General features: G+C 31.7%; 1 protein-coding gene across 1 annotated transcript; it reads left to right on the top strand.

Moving 5' to 3' along the window:
- The first annotated feature begins 16,496 nt into the window (after nt 1-16,496).
- Nucleotides 16,497-25,371, top strand: LOC143066700 (uncharacterized). Its single transcript, XM_076239521.1, has 3 exons — nt 16,497-16,617; nt 21,275-21,341; nt 23,926-25,371. The coding sequence occupies exons 1-3, from the start codon at nt 16,584-16,586 to the stop codon at nt 24,371-24,373; spliced, it is 549 nt and encodes a 182-aa protein (XP_076095636.1). The 5' UTR covers nt 16,497-16,583; the 3' UTR covers nt 24,374-25,371.
- Nucleotides 25,372-26,850: the final 1,479 nt, after the last annotated feature.

Below are 26,850 nucleotides of genomic sequence, written 5' to 3'. Positions count from 1 at the left end.
GAATGAAACGTCTTATCTATGGGATTCAGGGATATTCTGGGATTTTAGTATTATCATTCTTCTATCAAAATATCATATTTTAAATCGATTAGACGAGGGAGATAATTGTTTGAATGTCACCCTCTCGTGCACCCCAATCAAAAATCGAGTTTTGTCCACGGAACTTTTTCATTGCCTGTCAATATAAAAAAACGGGGTACCTTGCTTCACTTCTGATGTATTTCTAATAACTGTTATGTACGTGACTTCATACTTAAGAACGTTTAATTTAACATTTACCAGTAAAATACTCAAATAAAAGAACTTTCAGTACTATTAGTTAAAAAACATATAACTGAGAGGGTGATAGATAAATTTGAGAATGGAAATGGGGAATGTGTCAAAGAGACATCAACCCGACCATAGAACAGACAACAGCAGATTTGTACCCTTTGAATAAACATTGTCAAGTGCGTTTTCTCGGGGTAACAATCTCATCCTGCTCTATTACCCTCTTATACATGTGCTATTTATATATTGTTTCCTATGTTTTGGAATGACATATTTTACTGTCTTACTTAGACAAGTCATCATAATTCATGTACAGCCATCTACTACCCTCAACCCAATAACTAAAACAAAAACCAAAAAATACAGAACTAACACACAACCTAAACAATTTATCCACTACTAAAAAAATATTCCCGCCCTCCCCAAAACCATGCATAAAATTCATATTTCAGTTAGATCTTTGCCAAAAACGGACATTTGCTGTATTACCAATCTCCAATTCTACAGGATCTTAAAGTAGATCTCGAATTTTCACCAAACAGTGCTAAGCTATATAAAAAAAAAATGTAAAATCCTTGGTCTTACTTTTGTCTTTCGATCATCCGACAAAATATTTATAATCAATACATCTGCACTTTTGAATTAGGTGATTTAGGTAAATAAATGCAAATTGTGATTGTAAAGCAAGCATGTCAAGGAATAAGTATTTTAAAACTAAAAAAACAAACATGGGTGCTAAAAATAGAATAAGTATGCATAGAATTATGTCGGTTATCCGCGTCCATAATATAAACTGCCAAAATTCTATTAGGTCTTATATCTTTTAAATTGTAATTCAATGACCTGAATAAAATAGTAATAACATTGTGACTAAGATACGTGTATGTTCTTTTATGAATAAGGAATATTTGTAAGTGTAGAGAATATAGCCATAATGCCTCGAGATCTAGATCCGCCTAAACGAAAAACTACTAAACCGAAGACTGAGAAAAAGCCGAACGCATCCGATGTTGGCACCAGAGGTAAGTTCTGAATTATTGTGCTTTTGGAATTCCAGTTAAGGCAGTCTTTTTTTCTTTGTACTTTAAAGTATCTTTGTAATATATTAAAGCTATTTGGTCTCAATTTTGTTATTATTTTTTGGATGTTTTAAAGAGATGTGTCTAATTTCCAAACGGAATAACCTTAGAACCGAGTTAGAGTGAGCATTCAGTACTACAGCCAGTTTTATCATCGAAAGCATATAACTTTAAAAGCAGTCGTAAGATAAATTTACATTTCTATCTATAAGCTCCTTTTCCCTTTTCTCAAAAGTATAATGTATTTAGTTTTAATGTAGTCATAGTTTGGATGATTTAGAGATATGAATATAACTTCCTCTGGTGTTATGTCACTCGTAAAAAGGAAAAGTTGAACAAACTTGAAAATCGAAGTAACTCACTCACAATATTAAGCTGTAAACAATTTTACATGTTGTTTTTTCAGCACTATGCATTGCATGTGTTAATAAAAAAAAATGTATGCAATAGTTTTAATTTCACATGTACATGTTTTTATAAAATTTTGCATAGCAATACATTTCTGATTGAATGGTGGACCACCGTATATTTTTTTCTTCATCGAATACACATTCAAAAAACCAAAACACCCCCTTTTTTTCTGAGTTAAATGGTCTTTCCATGAGAACAATGACAAGTGTTACATTCCCCAAAAAACTCGTGCGTTTCTGCGAAAAAACAATTACGCACGATTTTGTAAATGAACGGGAAAAGTAGATCCTTACGCGGTGCACCCGCGCATGCCAATTGCGAACTGACCCAATTATTTCTATATCACGACCAGTCCATTATCAGACGAAACACGCGTTTGGCTTACTAAATTATAATCCTGGTACATTTAATTACTATTATAAAAGAGTACACATCAAAGGAAAAATGCGCAAATTACCGATAAAAGATTTTTGTCCAAGGTGTCATGTTAGCTGAAGTTATTACTTATAAAACAGACGGAAGAAACAAATATAACTCAAATATAGTGTTGTACAAGTCAATATCTTTTTCTCAGTAAAAGTTGTACAGGTAATTACTCGTGTAACTATAGTTGTTCAAGTAATAACTTATATGATGGCATTGTAAAGGTAATTACTCGTACAAAGTTTTTGTAAAGATGATAATTAACATTATACAAAATAATAACATTTATACGTCATATATAAGAGATGGTTGAAAGCCTTAGGAAAATGTATTTTAAACTTAAAAAACTAATTTTAGAAATACAACCGACACATTTTTGTTAAATGCTTTATATATAATAGGTACAGCATCTTCCTCTAAAACAGGGACTGTAAATGCTTCAGATTTCGAAGAACCAACTCAAGCTACTGATATACTTGTTAGACAGGTATGTAGATATGCTGCTTTGTTTATTATAATATGGTGAATGACAAGTCGGGAGTATTGCATATGCACCTATTTATAAACAAATTTAAACTTTTATTTGCTTAAATTTAAAATAAAGTTTCCATTTGAACCAAAACGTAATACATGTATATAATTTGCGTCATTTTAATATGACCCTTAATATTATTGTAATATACAAATGCGTTTTCAAGGTAAATCTGATTCTGTGTATGAAGAAATTCACTTTAATCGTCGTCAATCTAAGAAATAAATTATTCTCACAACGCGATAGAACTGATTTTTTTCAAAAACTCTGCTAGGACTGACGATGTTATAGTGTTCTTATATTTTGGCAGGGCTTTAGTTCATGATTTGTCAGACATATTCATTGAATGTGTACTGGTTGATATTTTATATTTAGTTATAATTAGCTTTGAACTAGTTTTTTAAAAAAGTAACTGCGAGTACCCTTCATTCGATCCTTTGTGTCTTTTGTCATTATATTGGTGGGTTTCTGTGCTTTGTGCAAATATGATGAGTCCAGTCAATTTTTTTTTTTTATTTTACAACGTATCCGTATTTTGTGCTGTTACACCACTGCCCCAGGTTTGAGGCTTAGAGTCTCTTAAAAATTCAGTGGTTACCGATGGTTGCTGTATGTATTTCCATTTATATTATTTTGTCATGAATGGAACCGCTTTTTATCTCTTTTTATAGCTGACAACACGGTTTGAGTTTAAGCAAAACCATATATATGTATAAAGTTAAAAAAAAAAATATTTCTCTCCTGTTAAAGAAATATGCACTTATTTTTTGTTTTGAAGTGGAACAAGAGCAGTTATCATTTTTTTTCAAAATACCAAATTTATGGACCTTTCATTGTGATAATCAAATATATGTGAAATGAATGAATTGTATATGCATTTATCTTTCAATTTTGTAGTGAAGTGCTTCAACCATTTCTTACGAAGCTAGTGAAGGTTGGTGTTAGAGAGGCACTTACAGAATATGATAACAAAGTGAAAAGTTTACAAAATACCATCGACGAAAAAAATTTCAACATCCGGGAATTAGAACATGAAAAGGTAACTCTAGAAACTCGACTAAAAGCTGTGGCAGACGAAGCTGAAGAGAAAAAGAAAATGCTAAAAGAGATTGAAAGGTTAAAGAAAGATATTTCTTCAAAGAAAAGTGAGGTAACATCTCTTAACAAGAAACTGGAGAAAGAGAAAGCATTGTCAAAAGAAACAATGGATGAGGTGACACGATTGAAGATCGAAAACAATGAGCTAAAAGGAAAAGTACAACAAGCTAAATCTGGAGAAAATGTTGCAAATAGAAAACTTAAGGATTTGCAAAAACAATTTCATTAGTGAGAACAATATAACATGCAGTTGTTATCGATCGGGAGTGTGATGCAAGACATTAATAAAAAAATAATTAATATTACACTTTTTGTTCAACTGTTAATAAGCTTGCGAATAAGGTATAAGGTAAGGTATGCCTGTTATTAGGAGCTGAAGGGTCGCAGCAGTCCATTCCATTATTTAAAATATCCATTCATTGACTATTTCTTAGTTTTCCCGATGATTTTGGTGTTTATGTCCTCCGAAACACCTCTAATGACCATTGCGGCACATATCGTTTATAACCATTTTATTCCCTTATTTTATAAGCTTCTAAATGCTGTATAAAGTTTTCTGTTGTTAGGGGCTGACGGGTCGCAGAAGTCCATTTCATCATTCAATTACGCTTTTCCTAATGTTCACACGTATTTCGACATCAATAGGCGTTGCGGAATAATCGACAAGTTTTAACTAGGGGGCGAAGAATAGATGAGCTCCATTGAAAAAAGACAATGTAGAGTATTTTAATTAGTATATATATGTTTCATTTGGTATTCAGGGCCCGGTTGTTCAAAAGGCTGGATAAAGTTATCCACAGGATAAAGTCTGTATCCACTGGATAACTTTTGTCCGCTGGACAAATCCAGTTGTTCAAAAATTGTCCAGTGGATAAAATAGCTTAACCACGGACAAAATTTGTCCAGTGTCTGGGGGTTCGGATAACTTCTTATCCAGTGGCTAAATATGGCTGCCCATGTGTTGTATGATGTGTAGTAGACATATAAACCAAGCATAAATAGTGAATTTCACGGTGAACCATATATAGAATTTCAGGCTAGGTAAACAGGTAAAGATTTTCTGAAGCTAGCATAGAAGTTTAAACAATTTTTCTTTATAATGATTTGAAAAGACCTACCCAGAGAAATTATGCCATTCTGGACAGTTGCCACACAGATTAAAATTACTCTTAGATGTTTTTTTACAGTTGCATTGCTTGTTTCTTATTTCGTTCAAATTAAAAGTGAATTGCAATTATTATAGAACTATATTTAAAAAAAAGATTAAAAATCCTGACAGTGTATTTTTGTAAACATCAATAAATTTTCCAACTCCTGCTGATATTATTCATGCTCTGTTGCTGTAAACACCTCAATATTCGCGAAAGGCAGAAACATTGCAGAAAACCTTTTTCTGCATTTTAAACTATGAGCGTACCTACGCTACGGCCCACGATCATATTTATACCAGACATTTCTTGAACATAAATGTTGATGCAGTTCAAATATTTTAGTGGGCCGGGATCTCCTGTAGTTGGTGATCGCAATACTGGTATACCAGTATTGTCCACAATACTGGTATACAAATTTTGTACCAGTATTGTAACTTTTTTTTTTAAAACAGCAATACACGAGAAAACTATCGCGTCATTACGAGATCAGTAGTTTATTATCTCTTTAGTACGAGATAAAAATTAAACCGTTGGTTTTCCCGTTTGAATGGTTTTAAACTATTAATTTAGGGCCCTTTATAGCTTATAGTTCGGTGTGAGCCAATGATCCGTGTTGAAAGCCGTACATTGACCTATAATTGTTTACTTTTATAAATTGTTATTTGGATGGAGAGTTGTCTCATTGGCACTCACACCACATCTTCCTATATCTATAAGAGGAGAAAGAAATGCATAAATAAAAGAGTAAAAAAAAACAACCAAGTAATATTTACAAATGGTTAAAAACAAGTTTAATTTGGATAGTCCATGTATTTCTCTGATGAGCAAATGGAGACCCAATGTAAACAATGATATGATAATATTTTGAAAATAATCATCACATTTTTCCTATGGCCCTTACTGAAACAATAGTGTTACACCACAACAACAAAAAATACACTGTAAAATATCAATTGAAAAGGGTTAACTCAATCAAAAAGAAATATTAACACAAACAAGTGAACATACATATATTAATATGTTTAATGCTAAATTTTGATAAAATCACTGTACTGCAAAAAGTAAAATCACAAAAACGCAACTTAACCCGTAAGAATTTCAGCCAGGGAAATTGAATTTGAAATGGTTTGTTTTTCGAAAAGCGCCGCTGAATTAATTAGTCCTATAATATATGACTTCGGAGTTTCATATCATTTACATTCAACGGGGTTTTTTTTATCAGATATTTGTTTTTTACTATCATTGTTGGTATCTATATTGATAGTAAAAAACAAATATCCAATAAAAAACGTTGAATGTAAATGATATGAACAACTCCGAAGTCATATATTATAGGACTACTGGAATAATTAGACACTCCGAAATTACATTTACTGATGAACACAGCACACCTCGATACATTCCGATACCTTTCATCAGATAATTTATAAAAGGTTTAAGAATCTGTCAAGGTTTGTCCAATGGGAGCTATAATTCCTGTAAATTCACTGCCATCTTTCTCAATTTTCTACATTTTTAACAAACAATCTTTTTAATCTCCTGTTTACCTTGCAAAACTTGAAAAGGGCAACTAAATTGTCCTACATTATGGAATAAAACTAAACTTTTGTGGACGCATTAAATGTGTCTTACAAGCACAACTATTTCAAGTTGAACATTTACATTTGATATTAGCAGAACTATATTCATGCATACGACTCCTGCATCATATCAGTGTAATTGAAGTAGAGTCGGATATCATATTCAAACACACATTTCTTCTTCTAAACATTCAAAGCAAATACACAGAGGAGACCGCTAATCGAAGTAAATTCTTCTTCAAAACCAAGAAAAAAAATCTTTTTGTTTAATTCGATGTTTACAAATTTTTCAGACAAGCACAAAACAAATACAAAAAAATTGATGTCACTTGACAATTATAAAATAAATGTCCTATAGTTTCATCTTCATATCTTAAAAAGGACATAACTTTGTATCTTTGATTTTAATCTTATGTAAAAATGAAAATGTATTTGTAGGAATGTTAAAACTTATATTGAAAATTATACAAGTATGAACGAACCTCTACAATCTTTCTGAAATATACAAAAGTATTTCTTCCAGTCTTCAATGTTAGAATGCAGCTAATCCTCCAAATTTGAAAATTTTACAACTGGAGGATTTGCAAGTTTTACAATAAGATTATTATATATGAATTTGATATTTTTACTGCTGGTAATTTTCTCCTGTGGAGTAAAATTATTGTCAGTTAGTATCAGTGATTCCCTAATACACTGTTTTACCTCCATAGGGATATTTGATATTAAACTGTAATAGTGCATATAATTATTTGTCTGAACTTTTTGTTTAATCTGATAAAATGTGAAAAACATCTCTCCTTTGATGTTTAACATGTGACAGAGGTTTTGCACCCCAGTAACTCCCCATCTGTTATATAATGGGCAATCTTTTGTTTTTACAAATTCAAGATATCAAGCGAGATTGACATCAGTTTTAACATGTGGTTTAGATGAGTGTAAAGTTTGAAAGACATCGTTCCAAAAAGGATTGCTGAGTTAATTTCCAATCTCCAAAAGTTTGAAGTTTTGTAAAGAAAAAGATCTTGCACCTTCAAATTTTTTCAATATCAACTTAAGAATATTTTGCCAGTCCCCGTTCAAATTTGCAAAAAATCTTATCACCCAACCGACTTTAAGATAAAAGTTGAAAGATTGTAAATGAACCATTTTCAAACATCCCTCCTTTTTATCTCTAATCAGTGTATCACGTTTGGTTTTTTCTGTTTTTCCATCCCATATAAAATAATGTTTATCGGTTTACTGATAATACAGGTTTAATAAAAGTTACAATTCCGTATTTATTCTCGAGTCCCCCCTTTTATCGTTGCATTCTGAACTTTGACTGTGTTTGTCACGTGACTTTAGCGTATTGTGACGTCATTTCCGATTTTTCTAACGTTTGAATGGGAAGCTTGTTCAATTTGTTTTGTAAAATCCAGTTCCATCCTCAACACAGATGAAAGCACAAAAAAGGAAATAGGCAACCGCCTAATAGTTTACGATCTGGTGCAGAGAAAAAGACTGCTTCTAAGCGTAAAAGACCAAACGTTAGTAAAAGTCATGTTCATTTTGATCCAGAAAGGCCCATGGCTCCTGGTGGGAATCAGAACATTATTGCGGCGGGTAGTCATTCAACTCAAGTTATGGTAAATGCAATCGGAGTTGGACCCTGTAACAGTAGCCATTTCTGGACCGTCGTCTTAGTGAGTTCTGATATCGAGTACAGAGTCGCTCCGACCAGAATCATACGATGATCGCCACAACAATCCACAGAAGATCAGCCGATAATGATTCTAGTATAGTTTCCCAAGTCGTGATGGTCCCATCGATTCAGGATAGTCATAAACCCCGTCAAGTTTGGGTAATGGGATCATCTATTGTATATTGGGCGGCCAGCAGCATTAAGAGAAGGCCAGGGAGTAAAAACCTCGGATTACAGTCAAAAGGTTATAATTTTCATTGGTATGTCCAGCAAGGGATGAAACTGAAAAAAAAATTACCTTCAGTTAAAGAAAATCTTAGATGTTATCCACATCCACAAATTTTGATCATACATTTGTGTTCTAACGATTTGGGTATAATCAAAGGAAAAGAGCCTATTGAGCAGATAGGTTGAACATTATGCGATTACATGTATTATTGCCAAATCTCTCCTTGATATGGAGTGAAATTTTGCCTCCTAGATACTGGCATTTGGCAGAAAATCAGGTGGCTATCAATTCGACTAGTAAACGAGTTAATACAGCTGTTCGTAATATATTCAAAGAAGAATTAAGTCATGGCCTTGTAATTTGCCATCCAGATATAAAAGCTCAAGAAAGAGATTTGTTCAGACATGATATAAGTGTCAGATGTAGGTAATGATGTTTTCTTAAATAACGTTCAGGGAGCTTTAGAGTCGTTTGCAAGTTACCACAGGGAAGTTGTGTTTTTTATAAACGGCTTTCTCTTGTTTACCAGGGCGGCCGGCCCGGTTCATTACTGTTACCAGTTTTGAATTTTATCTTCCGAGTACCGAGAAAGCGTTATTCAAGTTATGGCCTATCGTCAGTGTGAGGTCGTGCTCCCTCGTTCACTCTAATTTTCCTTAGAGGATCTTTTTTTTATTTCTGTTACCAGAAGAACACCTACTTGCCAGTATTAAAAATGCCGGCGGTTTGTATCGTCTTACCAGACCCCGTTCACTGTTTTTTTTACCTGCGGCCGATTTTATTCCACTTAAGATTTCTTGATTCATTCAGTTTTAAGGAGTTGTGGAATGATCGCCTATGAGACAACAGAATTGTACAAAAATGACCAAAACATTTACCATATGCAGCCGGTTTTATTCCACACATTATTTTTTGAATTATTTTAATCTTTAATTAACTAAAGAATAATCTGTTGATTTCATTCCACATGGATTTACATATATTAGGTAAAGATGTAAGCAAATGAATCAATTTCGGAAGTGCAAGAGTCTTAATAACAGAAACCTTGCCAAGGAGTGTTAGCTTCCTATGCTGCCAACTGTGCAACAATTTTGAAATATCAATGATTTTTGCACTGAAATTCAAACTGGGCTTACACTCTAGATCTGAAGAGAAATTTAATCCTAATACCTTAAATCTTTAACAGGACCAGCTTAAATTTGTGTCAGGACATAAAACCGAGTCAGAATATCTCTTACTTCCAATCCAAACAACTTTTTCTTTAGGTGTATTTATCATTAATCCTGAGACTTTGTGAGATTTATCAAAACAAGAAAGGGTCTCTTTTAATGAATCTTCACTTCCATCAATTGTAAGAAACGTATCATCTGTATACTGATTAATGAGTGGCAGATTCCCATTTATATTCACCCCTTTTATTTTTGGCTTCCCATTTAGCTGTATGGCAAGTTATTCCACTCCAATAATAAACAAATAGGGAGAGACAGCCTCTTTCAAGGTTGAAAAATTTGGACATATTAGCATTATTAATGACACAGTTATTAACATCTACATAAAGCACATCAAACCATTTACAAAATGAAGGATCAAAATTAAAACTAATCAAAGCCTGCTTTAAAAAATCCTATTCTATAGAATCAAAGACTGTTTCAAAATCTTCTAGTAATAACAATCCTTTTTTTTTTATTTTTTTCTAGATAGTGCATCAAATCATATATAAAGTATAGTGTTCTTTCCTATTAATCTCCCTTTCATAAAGCCCTATTGTGTGTCACTAAAAATGGCAAACAGTACCTTTTTAGCTCTACCAGCTAGAACTGCAGATGCAATTTTCATATCTGATTTCATCAACCTGATCGGTCGCCAGTTACCCATGTACCTCCTATATTTCCCTTCCTTAGGAATACAAGTAATAATACTTATCACTGTATCACACATTATCACTGTACTAGTATACAACTTTTTTAGGGGCTAGTTGAAGGACACCTACGGGTGCGGGAATTCTCACTACATTGAAGACCCATTGGTGGCCTTCGGCTGTTGTCTGCTCTATGGTCGGGTTGTTGTTGCTTTGACACATTCCCCATTTCCTTTCTCAATTTTATTTGGTATTGAAAATCTGAAAAATGGCCCAACTCATATCTAAATTGCAGAGATCTAAACACAAATGGACCAAAATCTTTCCAAAAAAAAAATCCACTGTAAATCCATCAGATCCAGGAGACTTGCCATTTTGCATCTGTTTTAAATTTTCCCCACATTCCCTATAAGATAAGTTTCCCTCACAAAGAAGTTTTTGTTCTGCACTGAGTTTTATGGCATGATTAAAAAAAAATACTGAATGACTTAGATGTATGTAGTATCCTATAAAACTGCTCCTCTTTAAACAATATTTTAGCTTGTTCAGAAATTTGATTTCCTTGGTCATCTATGAGTTCAGTCATGGTTTTATTTAAGAAGGCTTTATCTTCTAACTTATAACAATAGTTAGTGCATCTTTCTCCATTATCATGCCAATTTACACGAGAACGGAAAATGAGGCCCTCAATTAATGTCTGTCGTCGCTTCTCTAATTCACACTTTTTCTGATTGAGTGACGTCACATTAATTTCGCTAGGGTTTAGATTTATACTGTTTTCTAACGACTGTTTTTTTTTTTTAACTCAAGTCAATTGAAAACATCTTTTTCTTCCCTTGATTTTTTATTACAGTAAGAGATAGTAAGACTACGAATCTTCATTTTTAGAACCTCTAAAAATAGCTGATCACTGCAAGTTAACTTTACATGTAGAAAATCTTCGAAATCACCCCCAGAGAAATACTCAAAAACAGTTTCTCTGATGCAGTTTATAACTAAATCTCCATATGCAGGTTCTCTCAAAAGCTGATAATTCAATTTCTAGTATCCTTTGCCCCGCTTTGCTAAGGATGCTGTAAAAGTACATATAATGGCAGAGTGATCTGTCCTGTATCCAGGAATATTTTTTGTTGATTCCATCAATGTAAAAAGGTCCTCAGATACAAGATAATAATCAAGACGGCTCTGTTTCATGGGAGATTTCTGACGCCATGTAAATTTTTCTATCACTAGGATAACAAGTCCTCCAAGGGTCTAACAGTATAAGTGTTTCCTTAATTTCATCAATCTTTCTCCTTGAGTTGGGGTTTCTGTCATGTTCTACATTATAAGTATCATCATTCTTATCCTGCACTATATTCCAGTCACCCAAAAAGATGAAACTTGTATTCGAAAATCTCATAGTTTTCTGTAGGATATCACAGAAAAAATCTGCTTTATTTGTGTTATAACCATATAAACATATCAAAGTTAATCTTTGATCGTAAAGAGTCAAGTCTAATATGATGTATCGTCCACATTGGACTATAAGAGATTCATGAACTTCGTAATCATAACCACCCCTGAGGTCCGTGTAACACTTATCAATTCAAAGTTTTAAAAAGTTTTGAAATTTTGGATTTTTGGGATTTTGATCAAAGTTTTAAAATATCAAAATTTCAAATTGTGAGTAAGTTTTGAAATTTTGAAATTTTAACCAAATTATTAAAATATTAAAATTCTAAATATTGTTTTTAAATTTGATAGTTTAAGATTTTGATCAAACTTCTAAAATATTAAACCTTATGTGTAATGTTGATTATTTCACTTTTTGAAAGTTTGATTTTTTAAATTTTTGATTAAAATATCAAAAATAGATAAGGGGCAAAAAGAGGGGTACCGAAAGAGGCGAAACGAAATAAAAGCGGAACGAAACAAAACAATATGAATTGAAAACATACTGATACTTAAAAGTTAATGTATGAAATAAAACCACAGACAGACAGTTGTAAGCGGAGAAAAATTGGATGACAAAATAAATATTTCTCAAAAGAAGAGAATTCATTTCAAAACAAGACGTACGGATCTGATATTGGCCATTTTACTTGCTGGTTTTTCTAGCACCCATATTTTAGGAGAAACAGGAGTAACAGTAAAAACTGAACAACTCGCAGTAGGTCAAATAGTATGTTTAGGTTGAGCATGTATATATTTTCTACTGAACTCTAAGCAATAGAAAGGCTCAATACACGGTGTATTATCTCTTTTGATATCAATTTTTTCTGTTTTGCTCTACGACTTCTTACTTTCTGCAATCATGTTGGCTAAAGAATATATCATTTAATCTGTTCTTTGTAAGTTGTTGGCCCTTAATATTCAGCTTTGAGCGTTCCCTAAGAAGGTCGATCCAGAAAAGCGCTTCGGTCGTAACTTTTAACGTTATGTTTTTATTTTTATGACGATCATAATTATATTGCCTTCTATCAATGATTTTAGTTAATATTTTTCTTGGTACGGTACTGAATGCATGGTGTCCCAATTAAGGTTGTGCTAGTCTACAATGTGGGTGGTTTTTGATATATAAATATATCTTATTTACGCTGAAATTAAGAGTACTAAGACCAAATACTAATAGATTGGAGCCAAGATACTGTTACAAGGTATCTACGTAAACTCAAAATAGATGGATACCGGGATATAAATTTTGCCGGTTTTTGTGCCAGACAGAATGGGGCGTGTAAAGAGTAGCCACAGTGTCAGCTGCATGATGGATTTTTCAATTTTTGGCCATACACCAATGTTGCTCTCGAAAAACCAGTACAATGTAAACGCTGAATTTTAAGTAAAGAATTCAACTACGGAACGCTGAAAACTGAAATTTGAAAGTCAAGAAAAAAATTAGAACCGAAAAAAAAATTGAAGAGGACTGGTGTTTGGCCAAAGTGAAGTTAAAACATATCAAAATCCATCTATAAGGGCTTCTTTGTCCGATGGAGTTGAATCCTAAGTTTCTTCGTTATTTGTACGTAAACAACCTATTTTAAATTATCGATTTTTTGTTGCCAGTGACGCATATTTCATGAATGTTCCGAAACAAATTAGAAATAAATACAACAGGGAGAGAGTGTGCATAATAACCTTTCAATCAGTTTAATTGAGGTCTAAAGCTAGCGTATGGCAGTAACTGCTAGCTTTATGTATAGTAGTCCTTTGTTAATTTATTATCATTGTCATTTTGATTAGTTTCGTTTGTTTCCTATTCTGACATAGGACTTGTATTTCCTTTTCAAGTGCGTTTTACTGTTCGTATTATTGTGTGTTTTTCATTCTTTATTGGCTAGAGGTATAGAGGAGGGTTGTGATCTCACGAAACATGTTTAACCCCGTCGCATTTGTGCGCCTGTCCAAATTCAGGAGCCTCTTTCCTTTTAAGTCTTGTATGATTTTAATTTTAGTTCATTGTTATATTTCGAAGTCTAGTATGACGTCTATAATCACTGAACCAGTACATTTTTTTGTCTAGGGGCCAGCTGAAGCGCGCCTAGCACAACGTTCATTGCGACGCTATACATTAAGTATTCCTTCCGTGTTATGTCTTGGAACTGAAATAAATCATAATCATAAAAGGCAATATATTATCGTCATGCAATCGATAAAAAAGAAAACAAAACGTTTAAAGTTGCATGCGACCGAAGCACTTTTTCTGGATCTACCTTCATCAGGAACGTCAAAAAAGCGAATAATACTTTTGGTTTACTGCGAGTTGGTCAGTTTTCACTGTTACTTCTAAATGCTGGGATACTGTTATCCCTTGTGATGTCTAATATGTCTTATATATATAAAAAAAAAAAAAAAAAAAAAAAAGGCTTCTTCTTTCCATTATTTATTTTGTAATCAAAAATGATTTGATATATTTCGTGCTATTTATTTATAACTAAGAATGATTGTTATCAGAGTCGTGTTTACATCAGTGTTTACAGGTACCCCTCTTTTCGCCCCTTTTCTATTTTTGATATTTTAATCAAAAATTTAAAAATCAAACTTTCAAAAAGTGAAATGAATCAAAATTGCACGTTAGGTTTAGTATTTTAAAAGTTTGATCAAATTCCAAAACTACCAAATTTATAAACGATATTTAGAATTTTAATATTTTAACAATTTGGTTAAAATTTCAAAATTTCAAAACTTTAACACAATTTGAAATTTTGATATTTTAAAACTTTGATCAAAATTCCAAAAATCCAAAATTTCAAAACTTTTTAAAACTTTGAATTGATAAGTGTTACACGAACCCCCTGAACATGACACAAAGTCCCTCACTTCTACTATCACTATGACCGAAGTAACACGGATGACCCCGTTCATCCCCCCATAAAGTTTCAATATCTCTTGTACTGTGTGTCTCTTGAAAACACACAATTGAACTATTTTTTTATTTCGCCCACTAGAGAAAAGACCTATTTCATTGAAAAAATTTGTACATGATTATCCATTATGTTATATTGACTTTAGATACAATTTTTTTGTCTACACACAAGAGCAATCAAAACTATGTAATACAATGAAATAAACTTAAATAAACTACATTTGCACAATCATTTACACAATCATTCTCTCACACTTATACTGTTAAGATAAACCCACATCCATAAAGATGTTCTCTTTGATGTGTTGCAGCTTTTATGGCATCATATACCATAATTCTGAAAAGCATGTTATTTACACTAACAAAAATGGCCTTCTATTTTAATTGTTTAAAAAAAAAACAGAAACACTTATATACACAATGTACAAGAGATAAACAAAAAGCTTAACTAAGTAAATATGTCGAACCAAGGAATTGACTGTATGTCAAAAGATAATAATTGAAAGGTCATTATTAATTCTAACTGTTTCACATTGAAAAAACATTAAAATGAAAATTTTAAGTAGGAAAAAAAATTACGACCCCCCCCCCCCCCAAAAAAAAAAACAATGATAAAATTACATAAATAATGATCATATTGATCATCAAAATAATGAAAATTTCGGTGGATGGTTCCCATAAATACTAGTATATTTTGGGTGTAAGTAAGATATTATATATTAAGACAACTAAATTTCAGTTGAAATGTATCTGTCATACAAAAATATGTTCCTCAATTAGTTACCAGCTATTTTAAATCGCTTAGCCATGTCATAAAAATTTTCAAATTTCAAACGTCTACCTGCTTCAGTTTTCCCATATACAGCATAATTAAGGTTCCAAGCACTATCAAGTTGATCACTATTGCATATAGTTAGTTGGCAGTAAACGTATTATTAAAGATATGATATGAAAAATTTTCATAAATTATATATATTTTAAAAATAGATGTATAAATAAGGGCAACAGTAGTATACCTATGCTCGAAACTCATAAATCGATAGAAAAAAACAAATTCGGGTTACAAACTAAAACTGAGGGAACGCATTAAATATATTTTGGATGCAAAATTTATGTAAAACCATGTTGCTGCAGCTAAACCATATGTTTTGTCTGTGAGAGAACATGTTCATGTGACGTGGTTCGTCATACAAATAGCTTATTATACGTCCTTAAATGATGTTATCGTATAGGAGCAGTAACATTCATTAATATACACCTCGGCAGATTCAAATACCATCAATGAATTGTTTGATGTAGACTATTAAAATCTGACGAGATTGACCGAATGGAAATATAAAAAAGAAGATGTGGTACAAAAGACCAAAATGAGATATTAATGATAGATAAACACTACACACGAGAAATAAAAGTTGAAATGTCAGAAAGACGAAAACAAAAAGTCGAAAGAATAAATTAACTTAAAAAGAATACAATACAACAATTTAGGTCTCTGCGAGAGGAGGACAATGACGGCGATATTATAATCATATCATAACTATATCAACATATACAAATAAACAGTACACGAATAAAATGTATAGAATAAATATACTGTGGTAATCAACTCCCATTGTATCAAATATTTAAATTTGAAGACTGTCAAGTTAGCACGCATTGCTACATTATTTATTCAAATCCAATAATTGCTTTAAAAATTAAAATTTAAAAGAATTAGTTGTCAAGTGTATTGATTCCCTGTCTTCTATTTGTTTGGCTCAAATGCCCGTATGTTGCAAGGGAGAGAACCAGCCTAGGTGTACAGATTTTGTCATCCGGGTATTACACCACTGAATACAACTTTGACAAAATTTCGACCGTTAAGTTCTCTTTTTCTCGTACTAATAAGGATTAATTTATAAGTGTTCTTCGAGAATATAATAACAAATGTCCGAACCAATTTCAGATGCTTTATTAAGTGGTAAGATTATATATATTAAAGTCATATGAAACGAGTGAGTGGTGAACAATAATGTTTATCCAATTCTTGAACCAATGCATGTATATATCATAAACTTAGTCCTCTGTGCACGATTTTCTCATTTTTTACGCAAATATATCGTATAATCGTATTTTTTTCTTCCCTCTGTCTATTATGATTTAACAAATATTGCAGCTCATTAATTGTCGTGTTTTGAAGCAAAAGTTTACCGATTGTCACCTTATAGTAAACAAATAACAAAAAGCATGGGTATTGAGCACGTGTTTAACATGTACAATCAGATACTAGTTTATTTTAATGACAGATCCATGCGTACTGCGACCACCGGAATTTTACGAGGAGGCCTACGCTCAGGTCACTATGCATACGGAAAATATGTCGGCGAATTGAAGGAAGCAATTAAAAATAAGTAAACTTCTTCAAAATGTGGACAAATTAAAGAATTTTTCTCAGAAAAAAGTATATGTACATAAGTTGTATAATGAAAGCTATCCATTTAGTTATAAAAAACATATGCATATTGTTTTTTTAATTTAAGGTTTCTTATGACTTTTATATATGCCACATGTGGAGGAGGATCTGCTTACCCTTCCGGAGCACCGGTGGTCACCCTTAGTTTTTAGTGGGATTCGAGTTTCTTATTTTTTGGTTTTGTATGTTGTGTCATGTGTTCGATTGTTTGTCTATTTGTCTTTTTAATTTTTAGCCAGGCGTTGTCAGTTTGTTTTCGATTTATGAGTTTGAATGTCCCTCTCGTATCTTCCGTCTCTCTTTTATGGTTTATTATTTTATGTATTGTTGGATTAAGCATTGCTATAAGACAAATGTGTTTGGGTTATTTATTTTGTTTTTTATTGATTTATTTTATCTATTTTGTTATTATATTATGTTTTTTCTTCTTCGACGTCTTGTGTATTTTTCTTTTTTTTTCTTTGATAAACACATTGCTGTTAAGAAACATTTTTTCAGTTATAATTAAATTAATCTTGTATTAAAAATCTATCTTAAAAGACTTAAAGTTAAAAAAAATAATGTATACAAATAAACTCATCATAGATACCAGCATTAAAATTTTATATTTACGCCAGACGCGCGTCTCGTCTGCAAAAGACTCATCAGTAACGCTCGAATCAAAAAAAATGTTTGAAAGGCTAAATAGAGTACGAAGGAATATCGTGTTTATTATAATGTAAACTTTTGATGAATAAGCGCCATAGTATGATTGAAACCAAAATTGGACGGTTCACAGAACATAGAAATGCGAAAGTGCAAGTGAGGCGTTGTGTCATATAAAAATATTGTATTTAAAATTAAGTAATTTTTTTCTGAGGAAACAACAATTTAATCATTGCTTTGCCTGGATATTTCAATAATATACTTTGTAACGTAATGATATATTTTCAAGTATCATAAACAAGTAACTAAAGTAAATCAGACATCTATTAACGTATCATAGGTATAAGCTATGTAAACAAATTAATGAAAATACTTCACAACCTCCATCGCTATTCAATTAGGCAGATTCAGATGGGCGAAGTGTACTTTGGACTTCCCCCTCTTTGACATTTGTCATACATTTTACCTAAGTTACAATATTTCACATTTTTGAAAGAATCCAGTCGCTATTATGCAATAACAATAGCTTGGGGTAAAAAAGTATATAATAGTCGAAAGTAAATTAACGCAGGTTAAAATTTAAAAGTATACATAAAATTTGTTAAAAAAAAAGTGTTAGTCCGTTATAATAATCAAGGTAAACTGTAAAGGAAATGATTGGGTTTTATAAATCGTTATAATTGCATAGGTAAAACACTTTGTTTATTGACTGGGGTTCCTAAAAGGAAAGTCCGATTTAATTATTACTAAAACCGGAATTATTTATCATAAACAGATAAATCTGACATATTTCGTATGTGACACAATCAATCACAATTACAGATATGTGACAATATGGTGCTATCGTATAATAATTTGAGAAGAAAATCGTTCACTTTCTTAGACAAGTATTTTTTTTCAAAATCCGCTTAAAAGCAAGCCTACCAGTTGAAGGATAAAACACAAAATCAGGAAAATGCAAACAAGACTATACAAACAGGCAAAGAGGACAAGATCTTTGCAATAAAGGTATTCTGAAAAGTATGCACGCGACAACTAAATCAGGAAAGCTTGTTTTGCATACATAAACAAAAATATTTAATTTTAATAAGAATTTGAAAATAACAATAAAAATGATAAAAATCAAGAAAACCGGACACCATTGAAAAACAACGACTATTTAGTAAACGACAGTAAAGAAAATGATGAACAACTGATCCAACAATTCAAAGCGATTTTTACCACAGACAACAATAAAACGCTGCCATATTCAATTAAACGTAAATGGAAAACGAGACCGTCCTTAGATATAAGACAAAAAGGCGTTGAAAATAATTGGTTATCTAACTTAATCAGTTTAAAGCGTCAGGTCCAAATTACATGCCACATCGAATTTCAAATGAGTGCTCTAAAAACTAGTCCCGGGACTAACATCAATACACCAAAAGTTCATAAACACTGGATCATTGCCAAGTAAAACGTTAAACGCTTACATCTTAGGCGTATTTAAGGTGGTACCTAACACTACAGGGAGATAACTCTGTAAAATCAGCAGAACGTTTTAATGACAAATTAATTTTAGTTAGGCGTTAGGTACCACCTTTAGAAAAGATAATAAAAAAACACGCACCAGAAAATAACAGAGCAGTATCGTTTACATCTGTGCCTTGTAAAATACTAAAACAAATTATCTGTAAATACATGCCTTGAAACAGAATCGTAAATTACGTCTATGAAAGCCGAGTGGGTCGATGCAATTGCTGGCGGACGTTTCGTCCCCGAGGTTATCACCAGCCCAGTAGTCAACACTTCGGTGTTGACATGAATATCATTAATGGGGTCATTTCGATAAATTTCCTGTTTACAAAACTTATAATTTTGTCAAAAAACAAAGGATTTTTTTTATCCAGGCATAGATTACCGAAGCCGTATTGGCACAAATTTTTGGAATTTTGGATCTTCAATGCACTTCAACTTTGTACTTGTTTGGCTCTATAAATATATTTTGATATGAGCGTCACTGATTAGTCTTATGAAGTCGAAACGCGCGTCTGGCGTACTTCAGTATAATCCTGGTACCTTTGATAACTATTTTAACATGTATATCGGACATACATCTAAAGTAAGTTGTTAAGTGCCATTGATATATAGTAGTCAACAAAAGAAACGATACACGACTTTGGAATAAAATTTATCAAAACTTATAAAATATAAAACAAAATGAAATACACTATTTTCCAAAGCTTTCATTTGCAATCTATGCACTTATGAAAATGAATATCAAAATCTGTCGAAAAGTAACTAAATTCCGTGCAAATAATCATAGAGGGCAAATTATTTTTGCGGAAAGTTGGATAAAAAATCGACACAGAATTTTGTAAATACTAAATAAAATTTTCTAATTTGTTTAAAAATATTTAATATGCTAATTAAGTTATGTTCATATTGTAACTGATCTCAACAAATGCAAAAACAATTAAAAATTGTTTTCGTCGCAAATCAATGCTTTAGATATGAAAACAACATACTTTAAATTGGAACCTTTCGGATTAGTTTTAAAATTGTTACTGGTTTTTTTTTAATTTCACGTTACACATACTGTCTATGGTAAATCTATTAATAATGGATACATTTTAACAATTTCTTGTAGGGCCGAACTTTGATTTACAAATAAACAAAGAAACAGTCTGATTTTTTTTTTAAGAACTGATGGCAAAAATTGTCTTTACCTTTTAATGAGATCTTGGCATCATTATTTGGAACTTCTGTTTTATGTAAATTTTGTCAAAAAATTTAAATTTCGCCAAATGACTTCATGAAAGCAAAAAAAAATAAATTTTTAAACGGGTTTATATTTCCATGGTCATTAAGAATTACTACCTTCAATATTGGTCCTATAAACGAAAAACTTCATCTTAAACTTTCAAAACAAAAGTCGTGTATCGTTTCTTCTGTTGACTAGTATATGTCCGAAATTCATGTTACAATGTAGAGGAGGAGAGTGGTTCGTAACCGTTGGATAGCGAAGATGATCATTTATATTATCCTGACCTTTTTCCTCGATTGAGACATCACCGAATGAAACTTGTCATCGAATTCGTACGTGCAATGATAAACATGGCAGGTGCAACATGTAGATTATGATCTGATAAACTTTTAGACCAGAGCATCTGATAGCTCCTGTTTTAAGCTGTGTTTTGTGTTACTCCACCTTAGGTTTTGTGGATAGTGTTTTTTAGATACTTGCTTGTTTTTTCGTTGCAGTATTTCCTTTGTTTTCAGTCATGATATGTCGGGTTTTCTTCGATATTCTCCCTTCAACCCCATCATGTTAAATCTTTGTGTCCAAAGGCTGAAGCATACCTCCCAACAAAAGAGTTTTTATTGATCATCAACATATGCAATTCGGTTATAAACATGTGGTTTGGCTCTTTGTAATGTAAAAAGCAATTGTTTATGAGTTCAATTTTAGTTTTCTCTTTGTTGAATGCTTAGATAAGATTAAAAAGCAATATATAAACAATGTCTTTTTCTTCAACAGGACCAGAAAATTCTTCAGACTTTGAGGATCCAGATTCGCACAATGAAGTTAGAAATGTATTCGAAAGGTATGTCGATTTTCTGTTAAGTGTGCTTTCGGGTATAAAATATTTTATTTTGTAATATAGGATTTTGCCAAATTTTTTTATAAATGAACTTTATCATACATTAATAGAAAAATGAAATAAAAAATGGGGTCACCGTTCCTTTAAGCTCACAATCTGCCTTCCTTCGAAAGAAGCATACATTTTTGTTAATGTCCCTTTTTTCTGTCGAACTAATAGGAGAAATAGAGGTAATATCGAAATAAAAAAAGAACTGGATTACAGGAATCGCTTAAATTTTACAACTATTTAGTTTGTGTACAGCTTATTTGAAAATAATAATAAAAATATAGGTCACCGATGAGTTAAAAAAAGATGTTTCAATTTTAATACCAAAAACATGGCATGTTTGCACCAAAGGGAGATAATTTGGAGCTTTTTCAATGATATAAACAAGTAAAAAGTCATCTGGGGCCAAACCGAATCGATTTGTTTGGTTGTTTTTTTGTACCATATCATAAAGTAATAACTAATAGTGTTATAAATAAAATTTGTAATGAGAACACAAATATTTCTTTTTTTTTGCTGAGCCTCCTCAAGTTAGCGATGTGTAGTAAATTAATCGAATAAGTTTTTAAGCAAAATGTTTCCAAACGCTAAACTGTTGTCACTGCAAACAAGCAAAAGACTTAATTGGTCTATATCTGTACTCGATTGTACTAATTTTTACTCGACCAGTCGAAATTGCTCGAAACTAATTTGATATTTTTCGACTGTTGTCTGAACCATTCGTGATAGTATGAACCGTACTCGACGTAGTCCTAACATTTCTTGACCAAGTCTGAACCATGCTCGACCTGGTTTGAACCATAATTAAACAAGTCTTAACAAATCTTAACCTATCTCTGTATCTATCTATTGTATTTCATCAATTTGGAATCTATTTATATATATATTAACATTGTTGTGCTGGTATTACTAGTAGTAATGTATATATACAACAATTTTAAATCTGCAAATTTACGGTAATATATAAGTTGTGCGGAAATTTGGAATATTTATCTTAAATTCATAAAAAAGGCAATTTCGTAGCAAAATCATCGATGAGCAAAACCTAATCTTTAATTGAAAATTTAACAAAAAAACCCATTCATATTTGCTAAGAAAAAAAATATCAAAATTATGTATAAAAACTGAATGTTGAAAAAACATCATTTCGCCTCTTTAACGTACAAATTTTGGTCGATTCCACTGCTAAAGGAGATTTATTTTCCCGAAGGTATCACCAGCCTATTAGTCATTACATCTGTGTTGACTTGAGTTATCATTGATATGTTCATAATCATAAATTAACTGTCAACAAAAAGTTTGAATTTTTGAAATACTAAGGCTTTTTTACCTCATGAATAGATTTCCTTAGCTGTATTTGGCAAAACTTTTAGGAACTTTTTATCCTCAATGCTCTTCAACTTCGTAACATTTTTTTGATTTCAGTGTCACTGATGAGTCTTTTGTGGACGAACTGCGCGTCTGGCGTAAATATGAAATTTCAATCCTGGTATCTGTGATGAGTTTATTTATACAACTTCCAAATTTGAGTTAATAAGAGACATAAAATAGGGCGATGAATGATCGAACGGACGGACGGACGTAAAGACCGAAAAAACATAACGCACATTCCTTTTTGCATAAAAAGGTTGTCTTTGGTTAAGACTATTATATTTGTTTTTCATAAATTGTCTTGTTATAAATAATTTAATTGATTCATAGTTTTTATGTCGGTGCTTTTTGTAGCCGACGAAACGGTATGTTTTTGATTTCGTACTGTTGCCTATATAACTTATAGCCACTTCATTTGATCTTTGGTGAATAGTTTATTGATTGACTTATTTTTTTTTAAATAAATATTAGTGCCTTTTTCCCGTCTGAAACAAAAATATACTGTATAAACATTAATTTTCGTGGGGTTAAAATTTCGTGGTTTTGTATCCAAGAGTAAGTTCGTGGGGATTAAATTTCGTGGATTTTAAGTTTAGAAAACAATTATATAAATGACACCTTATAATTGACAATACTTATTAAAACTGATCTGAACTTTCGCTGTTGGGAAAAATCAATAATTTCATAGTAACAGTGAGCACGAATCAAGTGTTGTACCCTGCACATGTTAATTGGCTTTACACACCTTTGGTGTTTTATCCAAGGACAATGATTGTGTAATAAATGTATTACGACTTGAGGGCATTACAGACGCATTAGACTGTTAAATGACATTGATTGACAGTTCTCGATGATTATAAATTACTGTACAAACAAAGGATTAGGATCATCGTCTGACTTAAAGAAATCCTTTGAATATCGATGTCTATTCAATTGACCTATTTATTTCATTGTATGCATTTATGTTCATCAATTATATAATGTCAATCAGATTTAGTCAGATCATAGCATAATGTAAATCTACAATTAAATTTTCGTTGGGGTTTTAATTTCGTGGATAATTCTTATCCACGAAATAAACGAAATTAAACCCCCCCACGAAAATTTCTGCTTTTACAGTATACGTTAAAATTGTAAATGTCCAATAGTTTCCTTTCCATCGTTTTAGGGAAGACCTTCAACCGTTCTTCAAACAGTTAGTGAAGGTTGGTGTTTCAGAGGCACTCCAAGAACACGATGTCAGAGTAAAAAGATTAGAAAGACAAATTGGCGACAAAAATATGAAGATCATGGAATTAGAACTCCAAAAGTCAATTTTAGAAGGTCGACTTAGAGATTTAACAGGCACAATTGAAGAAAACCAGCACAAAATACAAAAAAAGATTGATAGGTTAAATAAAGAAATTGATGAAAAGAAAACAGAAGTGACAGTCCTTAAAAAAGAGTTGAAGAGAGAGAAAAAGTTGTCCGAGGAAAGAGATACCAAGTTGGCACAATTGGAGAAGGACAAAGATCAATTAAAGGCAGAAAAAGATCGATTAAAAGCAGAAAAACAACAAGCTCTTTCACAAAGAAACAATGCAATTAGAAAACTAAACGACCTTAAACAGAAATGAGAGCAAGTGATTTGACATAAAATCATCTCTCAATCTAATATAGTTCATCGCGAATTTGGTTCTTTGATTATTTTTTTGATTATGTTTTTTATAACTTGTTGCAGAGCTGTTTGAGGGTAATTCGTCAATATTATTAAAAATCAAGAGTGGTTTGAATGGCATTGTGCAAACATTGAAATTTAAGGAGGTACATAATTGAAATTGAATTTAAAATTGATACTCTAGATCAGAAGAGAATTAGTTAAGGAACAAAAAGAGCTAAACATATTGTTAGGTTATGTTGCATTTTTTATTCGAGATATCTATATATTTTTCTAAATGGCGGAAAGAGGATGACCACTTTGGCCCTATTTTTGACATTTTTACCTACTATGTTTGTTTGTTTTGTTCTCATATCGTTGTAAACATAATGAAATTTGATGCAACTGACATACAAGTGAGAAGTGAAGCTATCTATAAAACCAGTTTTAATCCGCCCTTTTCTACAAAATGAAATGCCTGTAACATTTCAGGAATATGTCAGTTGTTATTAATTCATTTGAAATGTTTACCTTTTATGTCTGTTTGTTTTATTCACGCATTTTGTCAATATAATGGAATTTGATGCGACTGTCATACAAGTGAGAGGTTTAGCTAGCTATAAAACCAGGTTCCGCCCCTATTTCTACATAATTAGTCTGTACCAAGTCAGGAATGTGACATTTGTTATCCATTTGTTTGATGTGTTTGAGCTTTATATTTTGCAATTTGATTAGGGACTTTTCGTTTTAAATTTTCCTCGGAGCTCAGTGTTTTTGTGATTTTGCTTTATACTTTATATTTGCATTGGTATTTTTTTGGTAAAAACCAAAGGAAAAGAAGTCTAGAAACTGCTTCAATTTTGATAAATAACCTTTTATGAATTATTGAAGTCTTGTATGAAAAGAAAAATGGGTGTTATGAGTACATTATTTTACCCTGTATCGTAGGGAAAAACTAAGAATCCGATTATCTGACAAAAATTTCTAAGCCTCCCTTAAGTTTATCCTTAAGAATTTTTCAACAATTACAAAGTTTTTGTGGCAACATTTGTATGGAGGACAAAAAGAACGCATCCATTTGAATGTGTTATACACAACCTTGTTCTGGTTTATTCTTATTTCTTTAATTTTGATATTATATCTTAATCAATGAAATCAAAACTAATTATGTTATAAACTTTGTTTACCCCATTTCTAATTTACTTTAACATTTTGTTTAAATAATACATCTGATTTTGGGCGCCGTGATTGTCAAATAAAGTGTTTCATTTGACTCTGATTTATTGATGACGTCTTATGGTATGATACTTCAGATAGTTCACAAGGTTTGTATGTAATTATTAAAGGGGCAGTAGCTGTCAAATTCATATTCACCGATTTGACTGATATTCTCATATTTTATTTTAAACAATGTTAAACATGTTTCCAAACTATCAAAAGTATAAAACAAACAATTTACAGGACATGGTCTCAATAAGATGAAGCTTCGTTTCGTGTGAATTTTAGCCAAAACGCAATCTAATTGACTATCGAGTTGACCTTTCTATGACCATATAAGCGATGTAAACATAAACATAGATATAAATAGAATAAGCAACTCGTGCTATTGGATTTTTATAGGTCTTTTAAATTTTGCATTATCGATTAAAAATACATGCTTATCATCGTTTTTACCTTAAAAAAGAAGAATGATTTTATGTGGATCGAATCAGTCAAACAAATATTTACCTTTGTTTCACTTTCAATGTAGACATTCTTTTCCTTCAAATAGCCGTACACGGGCAATGCATGCGTTATTCTTTCTCTTTCTACAGGGTTAAATTGGAGTTCATGAATACAGATTCAATGAGGTCGAATTAATCACTTGCAAGTGAATAATTCATCATCAATGTTAATAAGCTTAATTTGACAAAATTGAACCATTTTAGCTGATAAAAGCAAATTATTAATTCACTATTTCACTTACAAAATCGATTGAACAAAAAAATCATACTTTAGATTTTTTATATATCTCGTAGCTAGTGCCCCTTTAAATTCCATTATTCTAGAAAATTTGCATCGGTTTTTTGAAGCGAAAAAAAAATGCAATTCTGCATTGCAACATTCTCAATACGAAAACGTCATTATTGGAATACTATGTAGCACTACCAGTAAACGAGCCTGGATAAAGGTATTTATAATTATTTTGTTTGTAAATGTGTTGTAATTTTATATACCGTTACTCAATCTAATTTCAATTGCGACGGGAGATATATATTTCCTCTAAAAATGTGTCCTTTTTTGCCACAAACGCTACGTTTTCGCCACTAGTTTTCAAAATGCCTAGTATCAGATGAACCGAAAAAAAAATAGTATACCATTGCGCCCTATTATATATATAAAACTTGTTAGACTTGTATATAACTGGGGGGGGAGAGATATTACTTATCTGCCTTGTATAATATGCATGATTGTCTT

This window comes from Mytilus galloprovincialis, chromosome 3 (genome assembly GCF_965363235.1).
Source record: "Mytilus galloprovincialis chromosome 3, xbMytGall1.hap1.1, whole genome shotgun sequence".
Taxonomy (NCBI): domain Eukaryota; kingdom Metazoa; phylum Mollusca; class Bivalvia; order Mytilida; family Mytilidae; genus Mytilus; species Mytilus galloprovincialis.
This window is presented reverse-complemented; position numbering and strand designations above follow the sequence as displayed.